This window comes from Carassius auratus, chromosome 2 (assembly GCF_003368295.1).
Source record: "Carassius auratus strain Wakin chromosome 2, ASM336829v1, whole genome shotgun sequence".
Classification (NCBI taxonomy): Eukaryota; Metazoa; Chordata; class Actinopteri; order Cypriniformes; family Cyprinidae; genus Carassius; species Carassius auratus.
This window is the reverse complement of record NC_039244.1, coordinates 14,120,461-14,148,434: the sequence shown is the minus strand read 5'-3', so window position 1 is coordinate 14,148,434 and position 27,974 is coordinate 14,120,461. Positions and strand designations below refer to the sequence as shown.

Genomic DNA, 27,974 nt, shown 5'->3' with positions numbered 1-27,974 from the left:
TAGCAAATCAACTATAAGAAATAAGCCTTGCCTTTATATATATATATATATATATATTAAAAAAATAGTCTAATTAGACCAGAATTGGAAACTAAATGCAGATCACATATGTACAGCTATGCTGAAAGTCAGAAAATGCTGACTTTTTCAGTGAAGTGACTGGAACGGGGTTACATTTCTTCAGGTATGGAGTCAGCAATGTTACAATAAACCCTGTATACAGAACTCAAAAGACATCCATAATAAAGAGAGGATTGGGCTCAAATAATGTCTCAAACATTTAAGACACTGCAAAGCTGCATTAAGAAAATCGGGATGTGTTTCAGGTTTTTTTTCTCCCTCCTTTAGGGTTATTAACAGATATTGAACAATATTGAACAATATTCTCCAATTAAAATAACTGAACAGAAGCATTCAATAAGTATAATAGAAAGAATGCAAACAATTATATTTCCACAATAAATATAATTTCATAAACAAGAATTCATTTTACAAAACCATTTGGGAAGGTAAAACATATACAACCATCTGTTAATCCATATTAAGGAACCACTTCAGCAAACTAGGGTCAATAAATACTGAATACAATTAAACATATATTAGTTTCACATTTTATTGCCGGGGCTGAGCAGATTCATTTTTCCTGTGAAGTATTTGTCAGACAGATCAATTACAAGCAATAAGTTTGCAGCGGAGTAAGAAATAGTGCATAGATGTCTGTACCAGAACCATGTAGCATGAAGTTTAGAAAATATCTACGATTTGAACAGATTGCTATATGGATTTTGAGAGTAGGACTTCAGGACTGGGGGAAAATATGTTCACCAAGAACAATTTTTAAATGCATTTTTGTTTTTTGTGGACAGTCTCAACCCATTTTTGTACTACAAACACCCATGTTATAAAACAATTGTAATGAAAGAAAGCAATTCTATTTAAAAACAGTGCACACTAGCTAGTCACTACAGATGTTTGGGGTGGATTTCAGTATGATCTTCTCGAAGCGATGGTTCCAGGGCTCTTCTGATGATACAGCAGTCCAGTCTGTTTGAACCAGCAGAAACAAGAAGGATGAAGATGATTTAAAACACCAGCATCCTTTATTGACTCATGAACATACCCCATTCGATTTTATAATGTCATAAGTTATTAAATTAGAAATATTGTGTCATTTACATCAAAATCATTTGGTGGCACGTTACTCCAAAGAGAACAGTTTGTATGCCAAGAACATACAAGTGAAAATCTAAGTAGAAAACTTTTAAAATGAAACCAGCAAAATGTACAAAATGTAACTTTGATACAAATGACTATTAATTCCCACCAAGCCAGCACCTTGCAAATCCACATGTTCTTAAATATTCATTTTTTTCACTTGATCCTTATCACTTAAGTCGGAAATTCAATGTGCTTTTCATTTAACGCATTGGTAGCTTTAAAGTCTATTTAACAGCACTGATGATAAATGTTTTTTTTTTTTGTTGCCTTCAGTGTCTGCTCTTCTAGATTTAACTGTATCCATTCAGAAAGATGACTTCAAATACATGCCAGCAAGATTTGCCCTAATATTCGAGGTGAACGAGGCTTGAGATGCCTTGAAGTTGCTGAATAAAAAAGTACCTACTGAAGAAAAGTCTGCTACCAACTAAAGACTTGATTCTAATTACAATCTGTTAGTGTAGCGATAACAAAATAACCAAAACAAGCGCTAAATTCAACTCATTCAAATCTCACACATCCCTTTCTTAAATTACACTGACATTATCCATCTTTTCTCAATCAGTCTGCATAGGTGGTGCTTCCAGAAGTAGCCCAAATCCATGACAAAGCAATTCATTATTTTTGTCCTGATACAAGAGATGACAGGAATTTACTTGTATGAAGGAATTTTGTCCTCCTGCACAGTGCAAGATTTATCACAAACTTGCATTAAAGTCATTCTCAAGTGTAGCAGAATGAGTCGCTGCTTTCTGCCGTCTGAAGAAAAAGAAATACGTCCTGGACGAAGATGAGGTGCGGGTTTGACCACGCCAGTCTTTCTCTGTTTAGGGAGTTCCATCATAATCCTACTAAAAAAATAACCACTGGCAAACCTTGTTTAAATAACATCAGGCACTTGAGGATGAAGGTTGTGAGACCTGTAGGACATTTAACGGACTTAGAATTCATCGATTTTCTTCTGGAGATATTGGAGTATGGAGTCCATGCCCTGAGGAGAGCCCCAGACCCTCTTAAGTGCCTCACATTCCCTCTCATTGGCCTGCTCCAGGGCGGCCCGGTTAATGTTCCTCACCAGTGCTTTGGACTCACGTAGAACCTTCAGTGTTTCCGGCGTCACCACCATGACAAATAAAATGAGGGGAACAAAATGAGGAAGAAAAGGAAAAGAAGGCACATGATTTATGGATGTGGATGCATCGTGAATTTGTACAGAAGTGAACTGCAAATGCATTTTAACAGATAATAAATAAACGATGTACTATTGTTTCAAAAATCTTCACAGGGCTAAGAGAAGGGTTTAAAAGTGTCACAGTTAAGGAATAAGCTTATTTCCAATTTTTTTCTAGAAAGACTTCGATCAAATGCATATAACCTACAATGAGAGGCCATTAAAGAAAAAAAAAACAGTATGAAAGGTGGAGGGGAATGTGTGGATGTATGTGTTAAGAAAATGTGACAAGAAAAAAAAAATTAAACAAACAAATGAAAAGATGACTTACAACAGAATTACAAGATACTAGCTCCTTAATGCGGATCATGACTTCCTGTGTGAAGGTCCCTGGCCACATAACCTGGGACACGAGTCCTTTGGCACAAGCCTCTTGAGCGGTCAACTTCCTCCCACTCAGTAGCATTTCATTAGCCTACATTGACAGTAGAGAAACAAGAAATCAGAATGAAGAGGCAAAGAAAAGTGTACACTGATGCACTACACCCATCTCAACTATCTTTAGTCCAATAATACGATAGACTCTCTTTCCTATGTATTAGTATTTTATTAGTCATTTAGAATTTAATTTTGTTTTGTTGGGTGTGTGTGTGTGTGTGTGTGTGTGCACTTGGATGGGTTACATGCAGAGCACAATTTCTGAGTATGGGTATACTTTTTTATTTAATTTAAGATAGATTAACTTTAATCCTCTTGCTCCATAACTTTAAACTCAGATTTAAATCTCAATTAACAATTAAGAAATAAAGTGCACCTATCACAAATAAAAATTAAGATCTTGTTGCATCTTGGTGTCGGACAAATGTGTCAGTGTTTTAATTACATTTCCTACCTTTAACATCGGGAGCTACTTTTATCATAAAGAGCTTTTTAACAGAATAAATGTATTTGGATTTATTGTATTTCGGAAAAAAAAAAAAGCATCCCCTCCTGTGACCTTGAATTGTCTGTATGTGCATTTAGAGCCAGTGAGAAACTGACTTTCATAATAATAATAATAAAAAACTGCGTTAACACAATTAATCAATTAATGCGTTAATTTGATGATAACGCATTAACTTGCCCAGCCCTAATTATTACAATTAATGGCAAAAATTATGTTTGGAAATGTAAACTGCTATTTAGTACTGACACACTACAGCAAAAGATAGAAATAACTGACTTAAAACCGTTTTTGTTGGTGAAAATACTAGTGGCCTAAGACTTGCACAGTACTGTTTCTTTTGATTTAAGTGTTTGATAACATCATTCAATTTCTGTACATTTTCTTGCTGAAGGGTACAGGTCAATATGACATTTATTGTAAATTGATTGACAGCACTAATACACACCTATCAATGTCCTGGAAGTAAATAAGTTGAATAAGTGTAAGAAACCAAAAACAACAACAACAACAACAAAATAAGTAATTCATGCAGAGGCACACTATTGAAGTACTCACCGAGGCGACTCCCATGATGAGAGGGAATGTTACAGAGGAGCAGGCGTCCGGGGTTTGGCCAAAAATTGTGTAAGGCGTCTGGAACCAAGCCTTCTCATTGGCCCAGATGACATCACACAGAGGCAAGATAGAAGCTCCAAGCCCAATAGCAGGCCCATTCACTGCAGCAATGATGGGCTTCTTGAACTGGATGAATGTGTTGACGAAAGTTCTGAAGACACCGGGAATACTATTACAAAACAGTTCACTGAAATATAGTGTAGCAAAATATTTATAGTCTACATAATTTTTACCTGATTGTCTCTGCCATTTTGATGCTTTCTTTTTTCCTATCATCTGTGAGCCGCCTAATAAAGTAGATGAAGTCGAGGCCAAAGCAGAACACGTTTCCCACGGCGCTCAATAGAACAAGTTTACTGTCATCAGCTGCAGCTGTGGCCATGGCACTCTGAACCTCTTTCATTACCTGAAAACCATTTGAATGATGTTATATCAGTTCAGAGTGGGGTGGGTGGAATGACCAGTGACACAGAATGAGTCATTTCATATACGATGGAAATCTAGTTAGAAGTCAGAATGCAGATAGATGCATCAAAACAAACTGACTTCCATTACATGCGCCTTTCTTCGTCACAGTCTGAAAATAACACTATGGGCCATATTTTAATGATGTTAAGTGCATGGTCTAAAAACACACAGCGCAAGTTCACTTAGCCCTGTTGAAAAAAAAACACCATATGCTGGTTAGGTACGTTTCGAAGCATGACCGCTGGATGCAGCTAAGGAATCATAAGTGAGTCTCATCTCCCATTCCCTTTAAAAGCTAGTTAAGCTCGTGCCATGGTGGATTCGCTATTTACATGGCAAATTTGCAAGAGCAAAGACTTAATGCTTCTCCAGAGAGGAAAGGTTAAAGCAGACCATCAATGGGGCAAAATAATAATAATTTACATTGTAATCATTTACGTTTGCGCATGAAAACCTTGGGCTGAAACCAGCAAAAATCACTTGCGTCACACCTGGCGCTGCTCTGGTTATTATATGTTTACTGTATGGCATCAGATTTTTTATTTATTTCTACCATCATACCACATGGCCTTAAAGGTACAATTTGTAAGATATTTGCAGTAAAATATCCAAAAACCACTAGGCTAGTGTTATATATTTTGTCCAGCTGATTACTAACAATATCTCTAATGTTTTCAACCACTTGTAAATCATAAAAAATTCCCATTCTAAACAGTCACACGGGGCAGTGCAGTCACCTGTCAATGACATTAGTTATCCTTTGTTACCGCCTTTACTGACGTAGAAACCACATGACAACAGCTGATCTTGTTTGTGCTTTACTCGACAGGTGAGATGTTTTGATTCGTATCTTTACAGAAAACGTATGCTATTATAACGATCAACAAGATTAGTATTATGTAGCACACACGCCAAACGCGGGGCATCGCATCGCATCTCTAGACCCGCACGAGGACGCGTCTGATCCAAAGTCCGATCACGTCTTTGCATTGACTTCGTATGTAATCTACTCGTGCAAATCGTTGAACTCGCATTAAATCCATGATTTATCTTTCCATCTGATTGATGGCCGCCAGTGGTTGGTGGAAGACAACAAATCCCATCATTCCACGCTCCTCCTTAGCGTCATCAAACCAAGCGATTTTTATTGTTTTTATAGTGCGCCCTCTTGTGGCAGGTCCTACAACCTGTACCTTTAATTCAGATGATGAGGTGTCAAACTATAAAAAGCAATGAATGAAAAACCAGGATACTTAAAAATAGTCAAAATTATTTCTGTGCATTTTAAACAAAGTCAAATCAACAAGTTATTTCTAACATCGAATATATTTAGACTCACATCAGGATTCAGCGAGTTGTTCTCAGAGGTCTTTGTAGAAAACAGAATGTGTGTAAAACCATCTTGTTTCTTAACTACAATGTCCCTGTAGCGGTAAGCACTCTCAGTTTGACGAACGCTGACGCGCAGACGCTTGTCGAAAGTTGCGCGGTCCTCAAAACGCCTTTTGCCTGAGCTGCTCATCACACCAGCTGCACCACTCTGAGTATTGGCTGTCCCATTTGCAGACGAGGCCTCCATAAGGGTAGTCACTCCTATGAAACAACATCAAAAGCATAAATTAAATAAAATATATAAATACTATAGTAGTATTAATCTATATAGTATTGTACAGTAGTATTCATGTATATTGTATGTATACATGAATATACATGTTTATATGTACACACATCATATGTCATTTGTAAACGTAAACATATGTATATACATAAATATTTACATATAACAATTATTTTAATATGTAAATATTTATGTATTTGAAAATAATCTGTTATTGGTTTAATTTATCTGAATCCACACTATTGTTTAAAAAATGTTGGGGTCAGTACGATTGCATTATACATTATGCATTTGAAATAGATGATATTCTTTCAAACGTCATATTAATCAAAGAATTCTGAAAAAAAGTTTCCACAAATATATTAAGCAGCACAACTGTTTTCAACATTGATAAGAATGTTTTTAGAGAACCAATCAGCATATTAGAATGACTTCTGACTGGAGTAATGATGCTGATTCAACTTTAAATTTCAGCTTTACCATCACAGGAATAAATTAAAATTTAAAATATATATAAAAAAGTTATTTTAAATTTCAATAATATTTCAAAGTACTACTGATTTCATTTATTCTGATCAAATACAGTAAATGCATTCTTGGTGAGCATGAAAGACTTCATTATAGACATTACAAAAATTTCACTAATCCCAAATTTTTGAATGGTTGTGTATACTATGGATGCAAAAACATGGCCTGAATTTTGTCAATTTAAGTCCAAGTCATCTGCATGTGAAAAGGTTGCACAAGCATCAAAATTAATTACAATCATTACCAGTTAGATCTAATACTACATTTTAGAACTGGCAAAAATATCAGGCTGTGATTATTTCATTGTTATACAAAGAGTAAAATCAAGACCACTGCAAGTTAATTTTGATGGAAAACTAGCATCTTCATATTCGTATTTTCGAAAGTTATACTAGTATAAAGTATACAGTTATTGAAAAAACTCCAGGAGGTACCCTCAAAAATACTTCATGTTCTGCAAAAACACATTTGCTTTCATTTATCAAGTGCTTGTTTATTAGGGTTTATTGTGTTGTTCCAGACACACAATCCATTAAATTATATGAGTATGGCTGTAAACAATTTTAGTGGAGCCTCCAGCCCTGGAACAGGAACCCTCTCTTCAAAAATGTTCTCAGTATAAGTCAAGATGACTCTACCTTTCCCGTTTAAGGTGCGGAGGGCAGAGGGGGTAATGGGAATCTGTGGTGGCAGAAGGGTTGTTTGCGTCCTGGGCCTTGTACCCATACGAGCCCGCTCCTCTCCCGGTACACGTACGGCTCCGATGGGTTTCTCCAGCAAGGCTACTTCAGGGGGCACAGCATCTGGCTCTTGGCCTCCCTGCTCCAGACTGTGTGCCGCCTCACTGGGAGACTCCTCTGTGTCAGTGCGGCTGTTCATTGGGCTCTTTGGCACTAGGATTTTGATGCCAGATTTAGCCAGGTCCATACTACGCCGCAGCACACTCACAGTGGGAGCAGCTATCAGCGCTGCCGCCGGAGCCGTGTCAGTGACTGTGCTCATCACGGCAGTGCCACTGCCGATGTTACCCACGCCAGCCGAACGCTTACTCTTCTGCTGCTGCACATCGCTGTTGTGAGGTGAATGTTGTGCTGGCTGAAGACGTTTTGTGGAGGGTGTGCTCGGGGTGGGTGGAGAGGTCTTCACTGTGGTAGGACTCGCTGAGGACTGCTGAGGCCTGCTGATTTGTTTGCGGGCGTTGATGCTAGTGTTGCCTCCGGCTGTGCTGGGAGAGCTGCGTGTGGAACGGAGTAAAGTTCCATCTTTCTGCTTCTCGCTGCGTTGCCGATTAAATTCATGGATGAACTCAACACAGCTGGACAGGTGATTCTCCGGCTCCCAGGTGTCTCCCTCAAAGCCGTAGCCTCTCCAGCGGACCAAGTACTCAGTCTTGCCCTTTTTGTTCCTACGTTTGCCTACTATTCTCTCCACCTAAAGAGGGGCATGCAGATAAAGCATGGCTTAGTGAAATTTATGTAAACAGTTATTTTGGAAAGATTGAAAGAAATAAAGAATAGTTAATAGAACTTAAATAGTTCACCCAAAATAATTTTTATTTGATGTTTATCTGCTTACCCCCAGGTTATCCAAAATGTAGGTGACTTTGTTTCTTCAGTAGAACACAAACTGAGATATTTAACTGAAACCGTTGTGGTCTGTTAGTCATATAATGCAAGTGGATGGGAATCACGGTTAAAACATACAATAATAAAAAAAAAAACATACACAAACAAAACACTGTGGCTCATGATGATAGTCTTCTTTGCGATCCGCCATAAAGCAAGCAAGAAGAAGATGCTTCATGCGCAGGCTGTGTCGAGGACGCACATTACATTTCAGACCGTTCCAAGTACACCCACTGCAGCCTGAAGATCGAGGCGTGGCTGCACGTGTTGCCCCGCCCCATACCTACTCTGATTGGTTCAATCATCTATCATAGTAGCACGGAGTATGTGGTTTAAAAAGCTGAAAATGCTGTGCAGTTTTACAAAGCCTTCCTTATAATGCAAGATGTTTATTGTTAACTTGAATGTGCATAATGCATTAAAACGGTGTTTTAAAAAGACCAAACTCAGTAAACAAATTATTAATAAGCATTCTATTAATAGACAAGAAGATATCAGCCCAGAGTATAAACGCATGTTTAATTATGCATTATATAAAGTATTTTTCTTCCCATAACCTGCTTGTCTGTTAATAGAATGCTTTATTAAAAATGTTTACTGAGTTTGGTCTTTTTAAAACACGTTTTAATGCATTATGCCACATTAAGGGTTTTCCTTTTAGCCCAATGGTTTTCTATGGGAGGATAACACATAATTTAAAGCATCTGCTTGTCTGTGAATAGAATGCTTTATTATTAATGTGTTTATGGAGTTTGGTCTTTTTAAAACACGTTTTAATGCATTAAGCCACGTTAAGCGTAGAATGTCCTGAATCATTCCAGCTGATTGAAAAGAATCGGCTCAATAATAGTCACAAAATGGGTATCGGAGAAGATACCAATTTAATATATTAATTTAATATTAATGACACTTTAGAAAGTTTATCTCAAAATTTGACTGCAGTGGCTGTGAGATTTTCGGATCTGGTTAGAGCTAGGAATGAGTAAATGAGAATCTTTTAATTTTAGTCACCCCTGAAACTTATGCACAGCTTATTCAAGGATATGCATTTATTACATGGACGGAGTAAAAACTTTTTTTTTTAAGTGTCTAAAATGTGTGTGCTTCACTGATCTCTTAATAGTTATATTGAATGATAAATAAAAGTTTAACTTAACGCTGTTAAAATGTATGAAACTGTTTGCTGAAATAACCACAAACTTAACAACTTTAATTCAATTGTGTTCATTACTATAGCAACAGGTCCATTCAGTATCATCACTGGCCGGTAGAAATAAAAGTTTCTTGATTTCTTTACTTTAAAATAATGAGGAGCAGTATATTATCCTGAAATAAATGCGAGGAAGAAATCTATGCTTTGCGATGAAGTAAAGAAAATTTAAGTTTCATAAAGATTGAAATGGCACACAGCATTTGTCAACTGCATGACAGATATTTATATGTAAAATGAACTGTCTTGTTATGCTATATAAATTAAAACAATACTGATACATCCTTTTCATTTCCCTTCTCATACTCTAAAGACATGAAATAATCAAATATAAAAAAAAATATTTAATTCATAATTTATTCTTCTATCTGAAGACCTGATCCTCCCACTGTGGATAATCCACCCAGTTCACTTATTAATAGGGCTGTGCAAAAAAAAAAAAAATCAAATGCGATTTTCACGCGCATCTCATCAGTAAAGACGCTCCTGTAATTAGAAGTATATCTCCAGCATGTGCGTTCAGATCATGGTAGCCAGGTTTTCACAACAAATCCTGCCCAGTTGCTTCTGAAAACTAGTCCAAAACTAACCCAATCGCGTTTCCAGGAGGTTCCCCAAAAAATTGCTTCCCGGGGTTAAAATATATGTTTTTGGCAGGGTTGCCTTGATAAAATTCACATTTTGGGGCTAAATATCACGTTATTGGTATTGAGGTCACTTCAACCCGTGGACATGAAAAACAACCGCAGACTTGGTAAACACTGGTTCAGGTGGAGCAGCAGTTACTACACAGAGACGTAGTCTACCGACAACGAACACAAAATCGCTTTCAAAATCGACAAAGAATCGCCTACGATTTTAAAATAGATTTTGTGTAGATTGTCAGTGAATTACGGCTCTGTGTAGTAAATGCCAACAAGTGTTGCCAAATCTGCGGTTGTTTTTCATGTCCGTGGGTCAAAGCGACAATACCAATAACGTATTGGGATGGTGTTGGCGCAGTGGATAAAACACATGCCTTTGGTGTGAGAGACCCGGGTTCAAATTCACTGTGAGACACCAATGTGTCCCTGAGCAAGACACTTAACCCCTATTTACTCCAGAGGCGTGCGACCTCTGACATATATAGCAATTGTAAGTCGCTTTGGATGAAAGTGTCAGCTAAATGAATAAATGTAAATGTAACGTGATATTTAGCTTCTAAAATGCGATTTTACCAAGGCAACCCTGCCAAAAAACGTATATTTAAAACCCCGGGAAGCAATTTTTTGTGAACACTGATCTGTACGCACGTGCTGGAGACATACTTCTAATTACAGGAGCGTCTTTACTGATGAGATGCGCAAGAAAATCGCATTTGATTTTTTGCACAGCCCTACTTAAGCATTGTAGGTAAAGCCCTGCATTTCAGCCCGAGCCCGACGGGCCCAGACTTATTTATGCCCCTCGGGCCGGGCTTCGGGCCAATTTTCACGTTATAGCTCACATGCAGGTCGGGCCTCGGGCCTTTTTGGGTTATCCTTCTATTTATATTTTTAGACATTAATAAAAAATAAAAAATAGAAGTTGACGTCGACGATATAAAAACAAATATAGAAAGACATTTCATAACTTCATAACTTTCATAATCTGATAATTCAACCCGTTATAATTAAACTGACATACTGACATGACAGTCTCACGCACGCACGCACGGGCGCACGCACGCTTTTCCGTCAGCGCGACCCACGATTATACTTCACTTATAATCCACTTATTGTAGCTATTACATGCCTCTAAATTAATGTATTAATAATAGCCTAGTTGGCCAACTAATAATTATAAAATGATGATTCATGTAGCGGCGAGCATGCATTTCTGCGTCTGCACCTGTTGCTGCGGGCCACGCAGCAAAGAAGAGAGTGCTGGCCGAGTTTGAAAACATTGTGGACCAGGACGAGGATGACGACGATGATGTACAGCAATATATGCGCCTCAATCACAACATGGAAGGTGATGGACGAGATGTGCTGCTATGGTGGAAACAGCACGAGACCCTGCTACCGCGACTGTCAAGACTGGCTCGCTCTGTGTTTAGTGTCCCGCCATCAGCAGCAGCGAACGTGTCTTCAGTGCCGCGGGAAGAGAGGAGGACGGGGTTAAAACCTTCCACTCTGGAGCCTATTCTTTTTCTCCACGATGCTCTGTAAGAGACTGTTCTAACTTTTCATTTGACTGGACTTTATTTTCGTTTAACTGTTGGAAACTAATGGAAAAAAGAATGGACATGTTCTGTGGTGCATTTTTGAGGTAAGATAACCTGCAAGTTTGTTTTTAATTAATTTAATTTGTTTAGATTGTAGGCTTTTTTCTCATTTCGTTTGCCTCAGTATTTAATTTTTTTTATTTTATTTTACTCACTGTGGTTTAATAAATAAACATTTATTAAACTAACTGTACGTGTGATATGCTTGAAGTGTTTTATGGATTTTATTGTAGCCAAGTAAAGTATTAGCATTAATTTGAGAGGCTTAATTGATTAAATATGTTTTAGGCTACTTGCTGTCGGCTCGGCTGTTTAACGTTAATCGTAATTTTTTTTTTAAATGCTTCGAACATTTTTCTAAACTAACTTGATAAAGAAATGAAAAGAAACATAACACAAAACTGACCACTTTTTTAATTGCTGCAAATAGGACAGGCTTCCGCTGTGTAATAAAATAAATAAATAAATAAAAACACGGGCTCGGGCTGGACTCGGGCTGATAATTCTGATGAGCTGTCGGACACGGGTCGGGCTAGGGCCTGAGCGTCTTGGGCCAGGGCCGGGCTCGGGCCTAGATTTGAGGCCCGTGCAGTAGAGGTGGGCAGATCGATACTAATATCGATAATATCGATACCAACGTTGGTATCGGTGTTGATCGATACCAACGGGAAAATATCGATACTTAAGTTTCAGTTTCTCTCGTTTTGCGACCTGGCCGTGTTTGTCAAAATGCTGCTGCTGTCACAGAGCAGAGCAAGCTCTCAAGAGTGCTGCTCGTGCTCGACCCTGCTCTCCGCCCCCTCTCCTGTGTTGTACCGTCACGTGACTCACCACTAGCCCTACCACCAGCAGTCAGGCGCGCGCACCGCTCAGCCGCGCATTTCTAACAGCAGTCAGTCAGAGGCGGAGAGAAAGAGGAGCGTTGTATGGCTGTATTTTCAGGCCGATCTACCCTTTTTGTGTTAGCTGTGAAAGGGATACTAGTTTCTATATTTAAACTTCACCTAGATGTGCACCAGACTTAATTATTTTTATTATTTTATCAATAGCTGATTCTCCAAGAGCAGTGGATATTACAAGGCGAAATATTACAATTTTTTATATTTGTGAAGTAATCATTTTGTAACTTTGTTTATTTAAATAAAACAGAAGTAACCAAAAGTTGTTTCTGAACAAAAGCTTTTGTAGTACTGATTAATAACCCAAAATGCAAATCACAAAAACAAATTAAAAGTCATGAAAATTCATTTAGATTTAGGTTGAAGACACATCCGCCTTAATTATTAAAAAGTATCAGTATTGGTATCGGTATCGGCGATACTGGCCCTGTATTTACTTGGTATTGTATCGATACCAAATCTAGCGGTATCGCACACCTCTACCGTGCAGGGCTCTAGTAGTAGGTAGTGGATCGGTTTAATTTAGCAAAACAATCATTTCAGGGTCATGGTGAGTTACAGGCTAATGTTTTTATTCTTCTTCGGTTCATTGTAATGAAGGCTTTGTAAAACTCCACAGCATTTTTAGCTTTTTAAACAACATATTCCATCCTACACCAACTAAACACACATTTCCTAGAATGTATGCTTAAGAAAGACAATCGAACCAGTCATGGTAGGTACGGGGTGGGGCGACATGTGCAGCCCCGCCCCAGATGCAGCCCCTCCTCGATCTGCAGCCAGGTGCTTCTCGACAGTTCAGACATTTAAGTGCATCAGAAGTTAAAAATAATATAAATACTATTCAGTTTCTAGCACAGACCGATCGTTTTTTCTCTTTACACATCAATGTATCATCAATACCACAACTTAGGTGCCCTTGAGCAAGGCATCGAACCCCTAATTGCTCCCCGGGCGCCGCAGCATAAATGGCTGCCCACTGCTCCGGGTGTGTGTTCACAGTGTGTGTGTGTGTTCACTGCTCTGTGTGTGTGCACTTCGGATGGGTTAAATGCAGAGCACAAATTCTGAGTATGGGTCACCATACTTGGCTGAATGTAACGTCACTTTCACTTTGTCACTTTCAAGAGCCGCAGGGTTTAATTAGGTTTTTTTCATGTTTTTTTATTTTTTTTATTGTATCTTTTAAACATGAGTCCCATCAACTTGCATTATATGAGTAACAGACTGCAACAGTTTGAGTTAAATATCTCAGTTTGTGTTCTACTGAAGAAACAAACATCCCTACATCTTGGATGCCCTGGGGGTAAGCAAATAAACATCACATTTTCATTTTTCGGTTAACTATCCCTTTAAGAAAAGCATTTAATAGTAAAAGTTTGCTTGTTATGAAGGAAATAGCAATTTCTATCTATACTTTTTACTTGTTTTTTAAACCAATAGAGGTACAACATTTTTATTTTTTGTTGTAGCAATTGTTATATATTCTAGATCAGTGGTTCCCAACCTTTTTCAACTCGCGGCTCACACAACCACACACATATGTATGCACGGCCGACTTCAAAAAAATTCTGACCCCGCTATTTTTTGGGTTAATAACTTAGTACTCAGAAGCTAGACTGTTAACTGTATTTATTGAATGAACTAGGGCTGTGCGATATGAAAAAATAATAATAATTATCGCGATTTCTTTGATCAATTTTGCAATTGTGACACACACTGATATGATTTTACAGTCATAAATGCAATCAGGATTAATTTGAAACATATTTCCAAAAGAAAACCAATTAGAGCTTTATCAAAAAGTTTTAATGTCTCTAGAACAGACATAAGTCATAATTATCACTATAGTAAAGATGTAACAAAATGTATAGACTATTGGCAAAAAATAATAATAATCAGTTTTTATATAACTGTAATTTTTAAGGAAACCAACTGTCTTCAGAAAATTATGGATGTCATTTTTATTTCATCTTGCCTGTAATGCCTGATAGCAGCGTTTGTGAGCAGAGGCTCGGCACAAATTTAGTTTACAGCCATAACTGGGAAAACCTCTCTCTCCTGCTCTGTAAGCGCCTCCTGCTGGCAGAGAATGAACATCCATTATTTGGACTTGGTCTGGATTTAAGCCATCCGACGAGCAGCAGAAAAATATACTCTGTAGAGTGTGTGGGGCAAAAGTTACAGCTAAGAGCGGTAACGCGACTAATCTGTTCTACCACCTCAAAACTAAACATTTCATTGAATACCAGCATTGCCAGGCAATGCAGCCAACCGCAAGATCCAGCATTAAGAACGCAGGACAGAAAAAACAGGAACTGATCCGAACCTCCATCCAACAGTCATTTTCAAAAGGTACTCCTTATTTTAGAAAGAGCCCGCGATGGATTGAAATTACCAGGGCCATTACCTTTTCAAACGGTAGAGAGAGAGAGATTACTACTATTACTACTAGGGATGTCAAATTTCGATTATTTCCATGATCGATCATCGTTTAAATTAACGATCAATTAATCGATTAATCGTTAACCATAATACTGCAAAATGCGTCTATTGCTGGCACGCAGTCAGCGGTATGACAGGATGGGCAAAAGCCACACACACAAAACGCTTTCTCACTTGAATTAAAGAGGTTTTAGTCTGAATAAAATGATGCTAGTAGCAGGATTATAAAATGAATAGATGCGATTATGATCATTTGATAAAATGAAGAGAGCGCGCCATACTTTTGAGGTCATTTTACTTTGTTGACAGTTTCCAATCCCGCACGGAGAACGCTGAACGCGCATCTTTAAATGGTTTTGTGGTGCTCGTTGTTGTATTTTATAGCACAATTGCAATGTTTTCAACTGACATTATTGTATAAAATTATCCGAAATGTGGAGCGCGTGTGACTGCGCTGCACATTAAGTGAACTACATCGGCGCTGCTGCACCAAAACACACTGTTGCTCACATTAATTTGATCCTGCTGGATTCTGTCCTAGAAAATGTCAGATTTTTAAAAATCCGGCATACAGCGCATTAGATCGTGACAGTGCATGCGTGCAGACGAGGATGAGCGAGCGCGGCTTTGGCTAGATTTATTTGGAGGTTATTGCTCATGTCTCATTCGGCACAAATCGAAATGTTTCCATATTCGCAATGTATTTGAATGTTAAACTATTATTTATAATGTAAACTAGGCTTGTACTTAACACGCATTCGCATATAGACGGAAAAGATGATCCTCTTCATATGAGCAAAAACGTCCTTGGCATAACAGCAGAGTGGACCGGTATACTACGGTCTATTTAAACTGACCAGTGTAACCTTTTAATGTTTAGTTGACTATTTTATTTTGATAGTGAACAGACTGCGATGTAAGTTTGAATCGCTAGAATATACATGTGCAGCAGGCTCCAGCGCGCTCAAAACAGCTGAGAAATTAAAAAAATATATATATTTTCCGCAAAAGTGTTTACTTTCATTTGTGCACACTCACAATAAAAACAGAAGATTTGTGCTCTTGTAAAATAAAGCAAACAAACAGAATGCGTTGTCATCCTTTTTTTTGTTTTTGTGAATTTATGGTGCCCCCACACTTCTGTTTTAAATCCGTTAATCTTAATTATTTAAGTCGGATATATTTCGCATAGCCTATTTAAAAAAAAAAAAAAAAAAAAACATGAAAACAAATTGTTATTTTTATGTTGGGCCTATTACTTAGTAGGCTATACATTTTCCTTAAAGCATCCCATTTTGTCCCAGGGCTTAGAACCTGTGCCCTGGTCAGGTCCATGCAGAAACTTGTGAACGATGCTCGGCGTCACCGTTTAGTGACAGCAGTGAATGCTCCAGGAATGTGCCGGTCACAGCGCCTATTAATCGCCGTTTTGAATCCAGCAATTATTTATTTAGAAATTATAAGATCTGATTATGACAAGTGTGGTATAAAAGCTTTGTTTATTAGAGGAATAATAGGTTAACTGGAAAATGTTAGATCGCGACCATGCTTTTGGACCCCATAGTCTTCATTTACGCGGCTTTGTTCTGGTTTGCCGGTTGGTCACGAATTTCCACAAATTCAGTATATTTAGGCATTGTTTCTTTTCCTAAATCTTCATAGTCTAACCCTCTAATTTCCCAGGTTTATTTTATTATCTTTCGCTTTTAATAACTGTTTTCGCATCTCTTACTGTGGTAAACATGGGAAGGGAAATTAAAGATTTCATGAATTAAGAATTCGTTCGATTTATTAATTTGTTCCCTTACTTCACTTAAATCATGGGTTATTTAGGGAACACAATTAATGAAACATGGACAATTGCCACATTAATAATTCGTAGGAATGAATTAACAAGTTGTAGGAATGAATAGACTACCTGTCCTGTCACTGTGTCCCGCACCCCTGCAAAGCGCACGATATAAAACAGTTATCTGATTAAATGATTAGTAACTACATTTCTATTGCTTTTAATGTTGAATAACTTTTATGTTGTTTCTATTTTAATGTACTTTAAAGTTTAAATCACATTAAAAGCTTAATTTGTACATTGTGAATGAATGATGATGCTTTTATATATCGTCACCGTCACTCACAGCAGCTCGCACTTGTTGAGTGCGCATGAGCCGCACGCAGCCCAACATTGAATCGGTTAACCGACCATCGATAGCCTTAATCGATTGCATCTCTTATCGACAATTAATCGATCATCGATTAATCGTTGACATCCCTAATTACTACTGATAATGAAACGAACATGGTCAAGGCAGCATCTCTGATATATATAAAGGACTTAAACAAGTGCCTTTTAGAAGGAAAGACTTTTCTTTTATTTGCAACATTGTGTTGTATAATAACAGTTTTGCTTTTGCACAATAAATGTTCTCAAAAAGACATACAACATTTCTTTATTTCTTAAAAAAAAAAAAAACATTTAGCAGTTTGGCTTTCCTAAGGGTCTATGTAACCTGTTCTGAAATGGTTCTATTATTATTTATATATTGCAATATATATCGTTATCGCAAGAGGCTGCAATGTATATCACAATATGGATTTTAGGCCATATCGCCCATTCCTATTTGTTACTCTAATATATTACTACACAGGCATTACTGGCTAGTACTTTTACATCCATAATATTCTTTGTCATTTAAAATAAATAAAAAATTTGTGTGTGAGAGATCTTTTATTTTAACATAACTTTTTGTACTGAAACCTATTATCTTGTTCATCTAAAAATGTCTCAATGCAGATTTTGGTGAGCTTAATACGTTTACCCTACTTAACCCCTTAAGTGTCACCCCCCCTTTTTGGGGGTAGAGCTGAAAAGGGCATGTCCAGATTCAAATTAATGTAATTCTGGAACGGTTTGGAATATGAACCTAATTTTGGGCTCGTTTTTAAAAACACACTTGGAAGTTTCTTGTACATGTGAAAGAAGTTGAATAAAATGTAAAATAAAAAAGTTATAGTTGTTTAAGTTTGTTGTAATAAAAAAATAATAATTTAATATTTATTAATATTTTATAAAAAAAAAAAAAAAAAAGTATGTGTTGAATTTAATTTCATGTCAAATGAAAAGCCTAAAATCTAAAGAAGTTGTGTTCCAAATTTGACATTGATATCACAAAAAATGAGGTTTCTGTGTTATTTTTAGTTGCTATACCAACAATGTCCACTAGGTACTATTCATGCTCCTTGTATGAATTGTAATGGACGACTGATTTGATTTTTTTTATTCAAACAGCAATAAAACATTCTAGATAGGTTGTAAATGATTTTTTAATCAAACATAGCTACTAGAGTGTTGTTACAGAAACTTCATACATGATCATGATCATATTATCACATCATATTATGATCATACATGAAATTGACATTCATTTAATTTTTTACTGAATACTTGCAACATCAATCATAGATATACAAATATACATATTCAATTTATTCTCAAATTTTTTTATAAAAACTAGAAAAGATGTTTTGTCTGAATTATTGGCAGCCAAAAAAATATAAGAAATATATACTTTCGTGATTGTATATGTATGTATCAGCTTTTTGTAACAAAAGGCAACTACTTTTTTTTTTTTGCAAAATTTTCTTGTCACAAATTAATGAATTACTGTCACTACATAATTTTAAATATAAAACAGTGGTCAAATATAAAAAATACAACCTCTAAGGTCTCCAATGATATATAGTTTGTCAAGATTAGTTTAGGTTTAGTATAGAATATTACGGTTTTAAATATGCAATGGCTTTGGGCCCACCGGTGGGCCAGTGACACTTTTAATACTATCAGAGAAAGATGCAGAAATCATTACCAATATGAAGCACCGACAGCGAGAGACTGTTTAGTGCTGCATCACATCTCTGATGAAAAAAAGAGGTGGCTGATGCTGGCGGTTAGGTTATTGTATGATGATTGAAATTGTGAAATTACCTCAAACGATTAATAAATAACCTACAGAAGCTATATTTTCTAATGCAGCCAGGCACAAATTTCATGTATTCTGACTAGGGCTACACGATATTGGGAAAAAACTGACATTGCGATATTTTATTGATCTGCGATATATATTGTGATATGAAATCTAATCTAATTTTTTCTTAAACAAAAAAGGGGTGAGCACACTTATATTCTCATTTTAAATGATTTAAACATCTATTTATTTAGAGTAAATTATTTGTTTGTAAGTGTAGGATATGGTTTGAATTGTTAAAATATTAACTAACATGAACTTACCACGAGCAATACTTTTGTTACTATATTTATTAATCTTTGTTTATTTTAGTTTATAAAAACACAGCTGTTCATTGTTTGGTAATGTTACTTCACAGTTAGGGCTGGGATAAACGATTATTTTTTAAACGATTAATTTAGCGATTATTTTTTCGATGCATCGATTAATCTAACGATTATTTTTTCAGGCTGATTCGATTCCGATTATCTCCCTATTAATTGACTACTCACAATTTATACATGTTGATTTACATATCTGAATGAAAATAACATGAATTTCTTTACATTGCAATATATGTTTATTGCTCTTAAAATTACAAAATAAAAGACTGACTAAGAATTCATTACTTTGCACTTGTATAGAGATAGCATTCAATAAATCCTTGAAGTCTTGAAAACACATAGCTTACTGAAACAAGTTTACTGAACACATAGAGCCTAGCTTACTGAAAAAAGTTCTTCTTTCAGATGAAAATAACAACAACTTGATGTCTAGCATTCAATAAAAAGGTCACCCAAAATACTTGTTTAGAGCAATTGAAAGAATACAGTAACCAATGTAAACTTGAGGGCTTTAAGCTAATACAGAGAGTGCTTTTCCAAAAACTCTCTTTTGCCCCCACTAGTTTTAAAATGAACAGTGGGAGCCAGCAGCCTGTCATGGAGAAAAAAAAAAAATCTCTGAATGCTCCACGTGAAACTTTGGCGTTCCGCCCTTTTTCTATTGTGTCTAATGATTTTGATTAATATGCACAAGGGAGAGAGAGAGAGAGAGAGAGAGAGAGGGAGAGAGAGAGAGAGAGAGAGAGCAAGACAGCGCTCGTGTAGTTTGAAGACTGTGAGTGCGTGCGCAGCCGGGGCTCTCTCTCATACGTAGCAGTCATTATGTTCTACATCACTCACCGATCAAATAAGGCTTTGACAACCGCAAAAAAAAGAAGATCAATGCAGAAAACCCCCTGGATTGGTTATATAACATTGGACAGAATGTTGATCCGGCCATCGCGTATATTCAGTGCACATAAGGTAAACGTTTTGAAAACGTTTTTTAGAGAAATAAAAACAGGTCGACGAATCGATTCGCATTTTTTGTGTCGACGTCATCGATGACCTCGACGCGTTGTCCCAGCCCTATTCACAGTGCATTTACTATGTTAACAAATTCTGTACAACTTTTGATTTCAACAATGAAGGCTATAGCCTAAATGTTGAAGTTAACAATGTTGTAGAAGTGCAGTTTAGTAATAGTAAATGTTAAATAATATAGTTAAATAGTTAAATAAATAGAACATCATTATAAAGTATTACAGATTTTCTTTTATACACCAATTCAGACGTCTCGTGAGTTCAGTGTTAGACAGGTGAGTTGTTTAAACCATTCATTAAATTGAACCGGTTCAAAGGAATCATTAGTTCGCGAATCAGGCGTGTACGGCACGCGTTGTGTAATTATCTCTGCAGTTTAGGATATCGCACAAGATTTGACACACAGAAAACATTTCATGACTGGATAGTTTTTTTTGTTTGTTTTTTTCAACACCATTGTGTAAATTGATTTTGATTAATATGCGTGATAGAGAGAGCAAGACAGTGCTCATGTTGTTCGAAGACGGTGAAGGTGAGCGTGCGCGTGGCCGGGGCTCTCTCGCACTCGTTCTCTCCCCATCTCTCTCTCTCTCTCTTTGCTCGTTCTTAAATGCACCCTGTTAAACTGACAGGACTTAAAAACACATGCAAATGATAAACTTTCACTCTATTATGGTTAAGCTGTGCAATTAATCCGTGAATCACATTCGTCAAGGGCCGGGGAGCAGCTGGCCTGTACGGTTAATGAATAACGGATCAACTACACAGCCTACATTTCACATTTTGCGATGTGACTGTCGTGGATTCGTACATCATGGTATTGATGCTTAAACGACACATCGTGCAGCCCTAATTCTGACAGCGCTGCACAAGCTTGTTTCACCAGGGATCAAGTCCACAGCGCTAGGAAAATCTGAAACTGTTACTCGCCAGTTGCCCTATAACATTCTTGTGAATTTTTTAAAAGGCAAGTGACAATGTGATACATGCGACAAACATCTTCCCAAATTCGTAATTTATAAATCTGTATGCTGTTGTCAACAAAAAGAAGCACTAAGATCTCTTTCTGCCAACAAGCTTGGCAGGTCTGTCTATAAAGATTAATATGTTACTGCTAACTGAGAAAATGTATGGGATGTTTAATCCAGAACCTTCGCGTTCTATAAAGTTTACACTTGTATTAAACACACAGCATTCTAAACAATTTTCATTAATTTCTGAGGCTATTTCCTCACTCATCATCAAGTTGAAAGAAGGTAGAGAACAGAAGACTAGGCAAAACAGATTTTGATAAAAGCCAGCACAATCCTTTTCGTTTTAAGATTATGATTATGTAATGAGTCAATTTTGGTGTGCAAAGAGTTGAAAAGAAACTATTTGCCCAAACCACAACCAAAAAGCACCATACGTTTGAAAACACATTGGAAATGAATCATGACTCAGTTCTAGTATAGTCAGCTAAATGGACGGCATTATCAAGGTTTTTAAAAATGGGGACATTATTCACAGGTATTTATAAAATGGTCAAACGTGATTAAATAGATATGTTCTCTGTCTCAACTTTCTAACGTCTTTGATAAAATTTACATTTATCCCAATAAGCACATCAGCTGTAATCTCATATGTAGTCCTTAGTATCTAAATATTCATCTGACCAATTCTCAATACATGAGGCAACCATTTTTGATGATGGTGAGTAACTTAAACCATAACGTACTTTATTCATTAGATTGAATGTAAATCCGTCAAGCAAGCCAACAATCGTCACTGCACTCTCTTTATGGTAAATGATACGTCATGTTCAGACTGCTTACTATAATTAATAATAACAGCAGTCATTAAATTTGAGAATAATTGGAAATTGAAACCAAGCAAAGGCGATCAAAACAACAGTGCTGGATGGCTAGTAGCCTACTGAACCAAGCAGGTTGAACGCTCTGCAAATTAAGCTAAAGTCCTGCAGGAAAGAGGACGAAACAAAGGTCCCGCAGAGCTGAATACAACATATTGGACAGCGTTGACTTTCAGCTGTCCTGTTGTATCTATCACACACCAAAAACTTAATGGTTAGCAGCTAGCTTGATGAAATATCACTCTCCAAAGTCCCTTCCTTCCCTCCCCCGCCTCATCCACTGCCTCCACAAGCATCTCTCCACACTAAACTCCGCAAACTAACAACCATAACGACACTGGCTCCACACTACCCCAAGCTACTATTTTATTTTGTTAGCATGCAACCCTACCGACGTAGTTTAAACTAGTATTGGAGTAAGTCGGTTGTTAAGACTATTCGCTAATGCAGTCCACACGAGCCTTAAGACGCGTCGTATGTGTGCGCAACTACACACAAACATAATCGATTAACTGCGTCTAAACGGACATGAACGATAAAATCGCCGACATTCACCTCGTAAAGTTCCTCCGTAGCCATCATGTCACGATAATCTTCAACGTTGTGGCAATCCGTGAGGATTGTAGACACTTTTTTCCTCCAGTTGCAGTTGTCTTTTTTTTTTGGCCTCTCCTCCTTTTTCAGTTTGTTTGGGTGAGATGTGCTTGACCCGCACCGAGGATCTCTTTGCTGTCTAGTTCTCGCACTCAACGTCTATCCGACAACATTATAGTTACAATAAAGCGTTTAATTCCCGATTAAGTCCAAAACGAGTACTTTTGTCGGTCCAAGCGGCAATTTGAGAGAGTGTTGCCGTGAACTAGTCTGTAGGCAGTGCTGATAACGCGCTCGCCTGCTCTCGGCTCTACCAGCATACAGGAAGTCTCAATCGAACGCAGATTGGAGTCGAGATGAGTTTGCACTGCCTGCAACCCTCGTCATAGGGCTGTGGACGACGGTCATCTGTGTTTTGTAGTAAATCTTTATCAATGTTGATTTTAAGTCTAATGGAACATAAGTGACTTAAGCCCGCAATAGTTCAAACAATAATTCATAGCGTTAAGTGTCAGGTGATTGTAGTCCATGACTCAGTCTAAAACATTTCCATGAATGCCATGTTCTCCATGTGTTGAGCACGCACATGAAGGTTTTTCCATTTTACTGATGAAAATGTCTTATTTTGTTACTATTCGTACATATTTAATTCTAGAGATATTTAAAATGTATATACAAAAGAATGGTGTTACACCATGAATTTGTGAGGGTAACAGTATTCAGATAAACATCCTCTTGCTAAAGTATGCAAGCCAACGTTTACTGCCATGATATTCATAGAACTCTAAAAACAAAAATGGGGAATCAAGTATATGTTAAAATGCAAATAAGAAGATATAATACATTTTGCAGTTTCTATATTAACCAAATAATCAAATCTATGTCACAGATACAAATCTCTACATATTCACAAACCTGTTATTCTTGCATGTTTCCTTTCAGACATGGGTGTTAATGACATATGGTCTTTTTAAATGGAGATGTGTTGTCAATTGAAAGGAGAATAGTTCAGCAGATGCCAAAAGGGAACAAGGAAGTAGGCAAAAGAGGCAGCACAGAAATGTTACAGTAAACCTCTCAATGGTCGGCTTTAGTATTATTTGATCTTTACTAAAGTTTGGTAGTATTGTAGTGATTCAGATAAAGCTTCAGTATATGCCTTTTATGGGAAGCATTATTCCAGTCTTGGGTCTTTTACTAGGACTGGGATTTGTTTGTTTTAAATCTCTGTAGCCTTTTTTTTTTTTTCAGTTTAGGGTCACGCGGGCTCCAATCACGACCACAATGGGTTCTGACTGATCACATTTTGTAGTCTGAAATTTGTCTGTGTTGATTTTTGTTTAGTCTCTCTGTGTTTTTCCTCAGTCCTGCTGTTTCCAGCCAATGTTAAGTTTTCCAGCTTTCAGTCATCACATTAATCTGGCTGTATGGCATGCTTTGCCATAGTTTGAGCCTCAGACAGCATGCCCATTGAATGTTTACAATAAACGACAACGGCTTTCCAAAACTGGAAGATTCAGTCTTATTAATGGCTTTTATTTGGTTTTACTGAGTCAAGGTACCCTTCTGCTATGACGAGCACTTATGAGGAAGAACTTGACTATGTTTCTAAGATATATCAATTTAAATCTTTGAGAGATATTAAAAATTTTGTTTACAAAAGTTTACAATGACCAAATTTCTCAATGTTTTTATTTGTGTATTTCTGTATGTATACACTTATCTTGTATAAGATATGCTGAAGTGCTTCTGTCCAGTCTAGTGGGGTGAAAAAATATTATTAATGGATGATAATAATACCTGTTAAGTTGCTAGTTGTCACAATGCAGTGGTTTCTGGTGTTCAGTTAAGTTTTGTTAAGCAAAATGTAAACAAAAACTATGATGAAAATAATTTACGAACAAGCAAAATGTGAAAAGTAACAAAAATAGCAAAGCATTTTTTACCAACAAATTTTGTAATTGATAATTTTACATAAATATTACATACATTTACATGCAGTACCTGATATTTACCTGAATATTTTCCATTGTGGATTTTTTTGTGATCATGTGTTCATCCAAAAGCCATAGGAAAAATATGAACATACTGGAATTTTAGTTTGAGGAACAATAAAATAACAAATAAAATTATAATTTAATATGGTTTTGCCAGCATACAAAAACATTGCTAGAGAAAACATTTGTGTTATTGCAAAAAAAATAATAATAGAAAAAATTACCTTTTGAGATATAAACGGCTAGGACCAGTCTCCCATATATATATATATTTTTTTAAAGGGATAATGCAAATTAATTAACATATGCACTCAAGTATATCACATAAAGGTGCCAGATTTAGCCATACAGGCTAATTTTCATCTGCAACCCCTGGCAGGTTGATGGTAAAAATATGGTACAAAGTCCACAAGTACATAAAGAACAAACATTCCAGCAGACATCGTCACAAACATAAAAACTTTACCTAATATTTATAAAATATAGAATATTAGACAAAAATAAAGCAATAATCCTCAAGAAGCTGATTTTGGAACAGCTATAATGGGTTGTTATAGGCACAATGCAGACCTGTTATAAAATCACTAACAAAATAAGCAACCAAAATGTAATAATTTACTTCTAACAAATACTAGTTATTATGCCTTATAATGTAATTTTTCAACTGAATGGTTGACAACACATAGGCACAGTAATACAGATGTAATTAGGTCACAGATGTGTGTTTATTGAGTATTTTACAACGGCTTAGAAAATGACTCAACCATCAATCATATTCAAAGTAATGGAACTATACGTTTTATAAATAAACAAAGAAATGTTCCACTAAGAAATGTCCAAGTGCTTGCATTGGTTAATCAATGATTAGGTCCATCAGACCATCAATCCTTAATACTTTACAAAACTGTTGGTGCAGTCCTAAAATACAGTATGTTTAACCTCTGTGGTATTCATACAAGCTGGCCATTTAGACAGGGTGTGGTTGAAATATGCTTTGTGTGCAACATTGTTAATGCAAAATGACTTTTGTTTCTTGACAATACAACTAAACAATGTGTGGATCTTTACATTTGCTTACATTGAAGAGATAAAGAAAAATATTGTTTTGCAGTGTTCTGTGTTAGATTGTAAATTGTTACCATGTCAGTGTTGCTGGAAATTGCTGTATTTTATTCAAATTATTAATGGTTTGTCATTTGATTATACTTTTAGTGTGATATACACAGTTAACAGGATTGAAACAGTCAAACTTAGAGTTAAAACCTACTTCCTGTTTCACATTTCCATTTAGCACAGCCTAAAAGGGTCAGACTCTGCAAACATTTAAAGGAAGTATGCACCAGTACTTTGCAGTTGACAGTAGTGTGGGGATGCTGTTTAATACTCTATATGTAATCTATTTTGTGGTGTAAATTTTTTATAGACACCAATGTTAACTAATTACAAGCTGTTGTCCCACAACTGAGCTAAACAAAGCTTTTTATAGACATTTTAATTAGTAGGCATTTGATTAGTAGACAGACACCAGTTCAGTCCGTTGCTTGAGAAATTATTGGTCTTCCCCACACTGAATCTTTCAAAATGTGAGTGTGAGCTGTTTTTCCATAGTCACATAACATTATTAATTGCAACTATCAAACATTGTACATTTTGAATACAGAGTTATAAGTAATGTTTAGGAAAATTTAGTAAAATATGTGTTATCATTTTCACAATGGACATTACAGTATGTCATTGACAAATTATAATCAATTACAACTGTTTAATCAACAATAAATTAATATTTATTTCTAAAGTTGACACTTTACATACATTTACATTACAGGTGCATCTCAATAATTTAGAATGTCATGGAAAAGTTCATTTAAGTAATTCTCAACTCAAATTTTGAAACTTGTGTATTTAATTCAATGCACACAGACTGAAGTAGTTTAAGTCTTTGGTTCTTTTAATTGTGATGAGTTTGGCTCACATTGAACAAAAAAAACACTAATTCACTATCTCAACAAATTAGAGTATGGTGACATACCAATCAGCTAATCAATTTAAAACACCTGCAAAGGTTTCCTGAGCCTTCAAAATGGTCTCTCAGTTTGGTTCACTAGGCTACACAATCATGGGGAAAACTGCTGATCTGACAGTTGCCCAGAAGACAATAATTGACACCCTTCACAAGGAGGATAAGCCACAAACATTCATTTCCAAAGAAGCAGGCTATTCACAGAGTGCTGTATCCAAGCATGTTAACAGAAAGTTGAGTGGAAGGAAAAAGTGTGGAAGAAAAACATAGACAACCAACCGAGAGAACTGCGGCCTACTGAGGATTGTCAAGCAAAATCGATTCAAGAATTTGAGTGAACTTTACAAGGAATGGACTGGGGTATTGTCTCTGGATTTCAATAAATACAAAAACAAACATTATTCTAGTCTTAGTAAAAATAAAGATAACTTCATGGAATTCTGAAGTTTACTCTCCTTAAACCATCTGTCCCTCTCTTCAGAAGAACAGCTCCTCCTCCTCACAGTTTGTGACTCTCACACAAACAGCTTCTGTGTCTTTAACTCTCGTCTGAAATATTACATGCAAAACATACTTTTAACAGTTACCACTTCAACAGCCTCAAAATAATTATAGCCTTTACTACACAATGCCGTTTCCTTTAGGAGACTAACGTACATTCAAGTTTAAGCAAGAAAAATAAAATAACAAGTTAAAATGAGTGTAACCACGACCATAACCATAACCGTCTATTAACACCTCAAAACATGCAGATATTGTAACATTTTATGTAAATATGACACAAAACATTCATGGATGTTATATTAAAAGTACCTCTTCTGATCAGTAATGTTAAATGAGGCCGTTAAAACCTCCGTGTCTGAGGCGAAAACCGTGTCCGCGGTTTTTTTTTTTTTAAAGAACGTAAAGCTCCTTTATTTCCGCCTTTTATAAAACCTTTCGCCTTTCGTACAACCGGGTAAACAATAAACGATAACTTGAAATTTTGAATCTTTACTTACCACAATGTCTTTCTCTCACTTCTTCACGCTGAGAAAATGGCGGCGGCTCGGACTGGAGACGTACGATCTTAACGTGACATGCATGCTCTCCTTCACATCCGTGTTCCCGATATCGTTAAAATCGATATCACTTTTCAACCCAAACTGGGGTTAA

The 27,974-nt window shown here is 36.5% G+C and overlaps 1 protein-coding gene across 1 annotated transcript; it reads right to left on the bottom strand.

Annotated features, from left to right (window-relative positions):
- Positions 1-445: 445 nt before the first annotated feature.
- On the bottom strand, positions 446-23,172 carry LOC113116749 (chromodomain Y-like protein). Its single transcript, XM_026285087.1, has 7 exons — positions 22,764-23,172; positions 7,203-7,995; positions 5,758-6,011; positions 4,184-4,356; positions 3,891-4,101; positions 2,721-2,864; positions 446-2,317 (listed from the first exon to the last, which is right to left on the bottom strand). Exons 1-7 carry the CDS (start codon positions 22,788-22,790, stop codon positions 2,159-2,161), a joined length of 1,761 nt encoding a protein of 586 aa, XP_026140872.1. The 5' UTR covers positions 22,791-23,172; the 3' UTR covers positions 446-2,158.
- Positions 23,173-27,974: the final 4,802 nt, after the last annotated feature.

Bases quoted from the DNA above. Each gene is read 5' to 3' on its own strand.
- LOC113116749 (XM_026285087.1), bottom strand. From the start codon at position 22,790: ATGATGGCTACGGAGGAACTTTACGAG. The intron at 7,996-22,763 runs GTGAATGTCGGC...GCCCCTCTTTAG, and splicing joins CTACGGAGGAACTTTACGAG to GTGGAGAGAATAGTAGGCAA. The intron at 2,865-3,890 runs GTGAGTACTTCA...CTGTCAATGTAG, and splicing joins TCATCATGGGAGTCGCCTCG to GCTAATGAAATGCTACTGAG.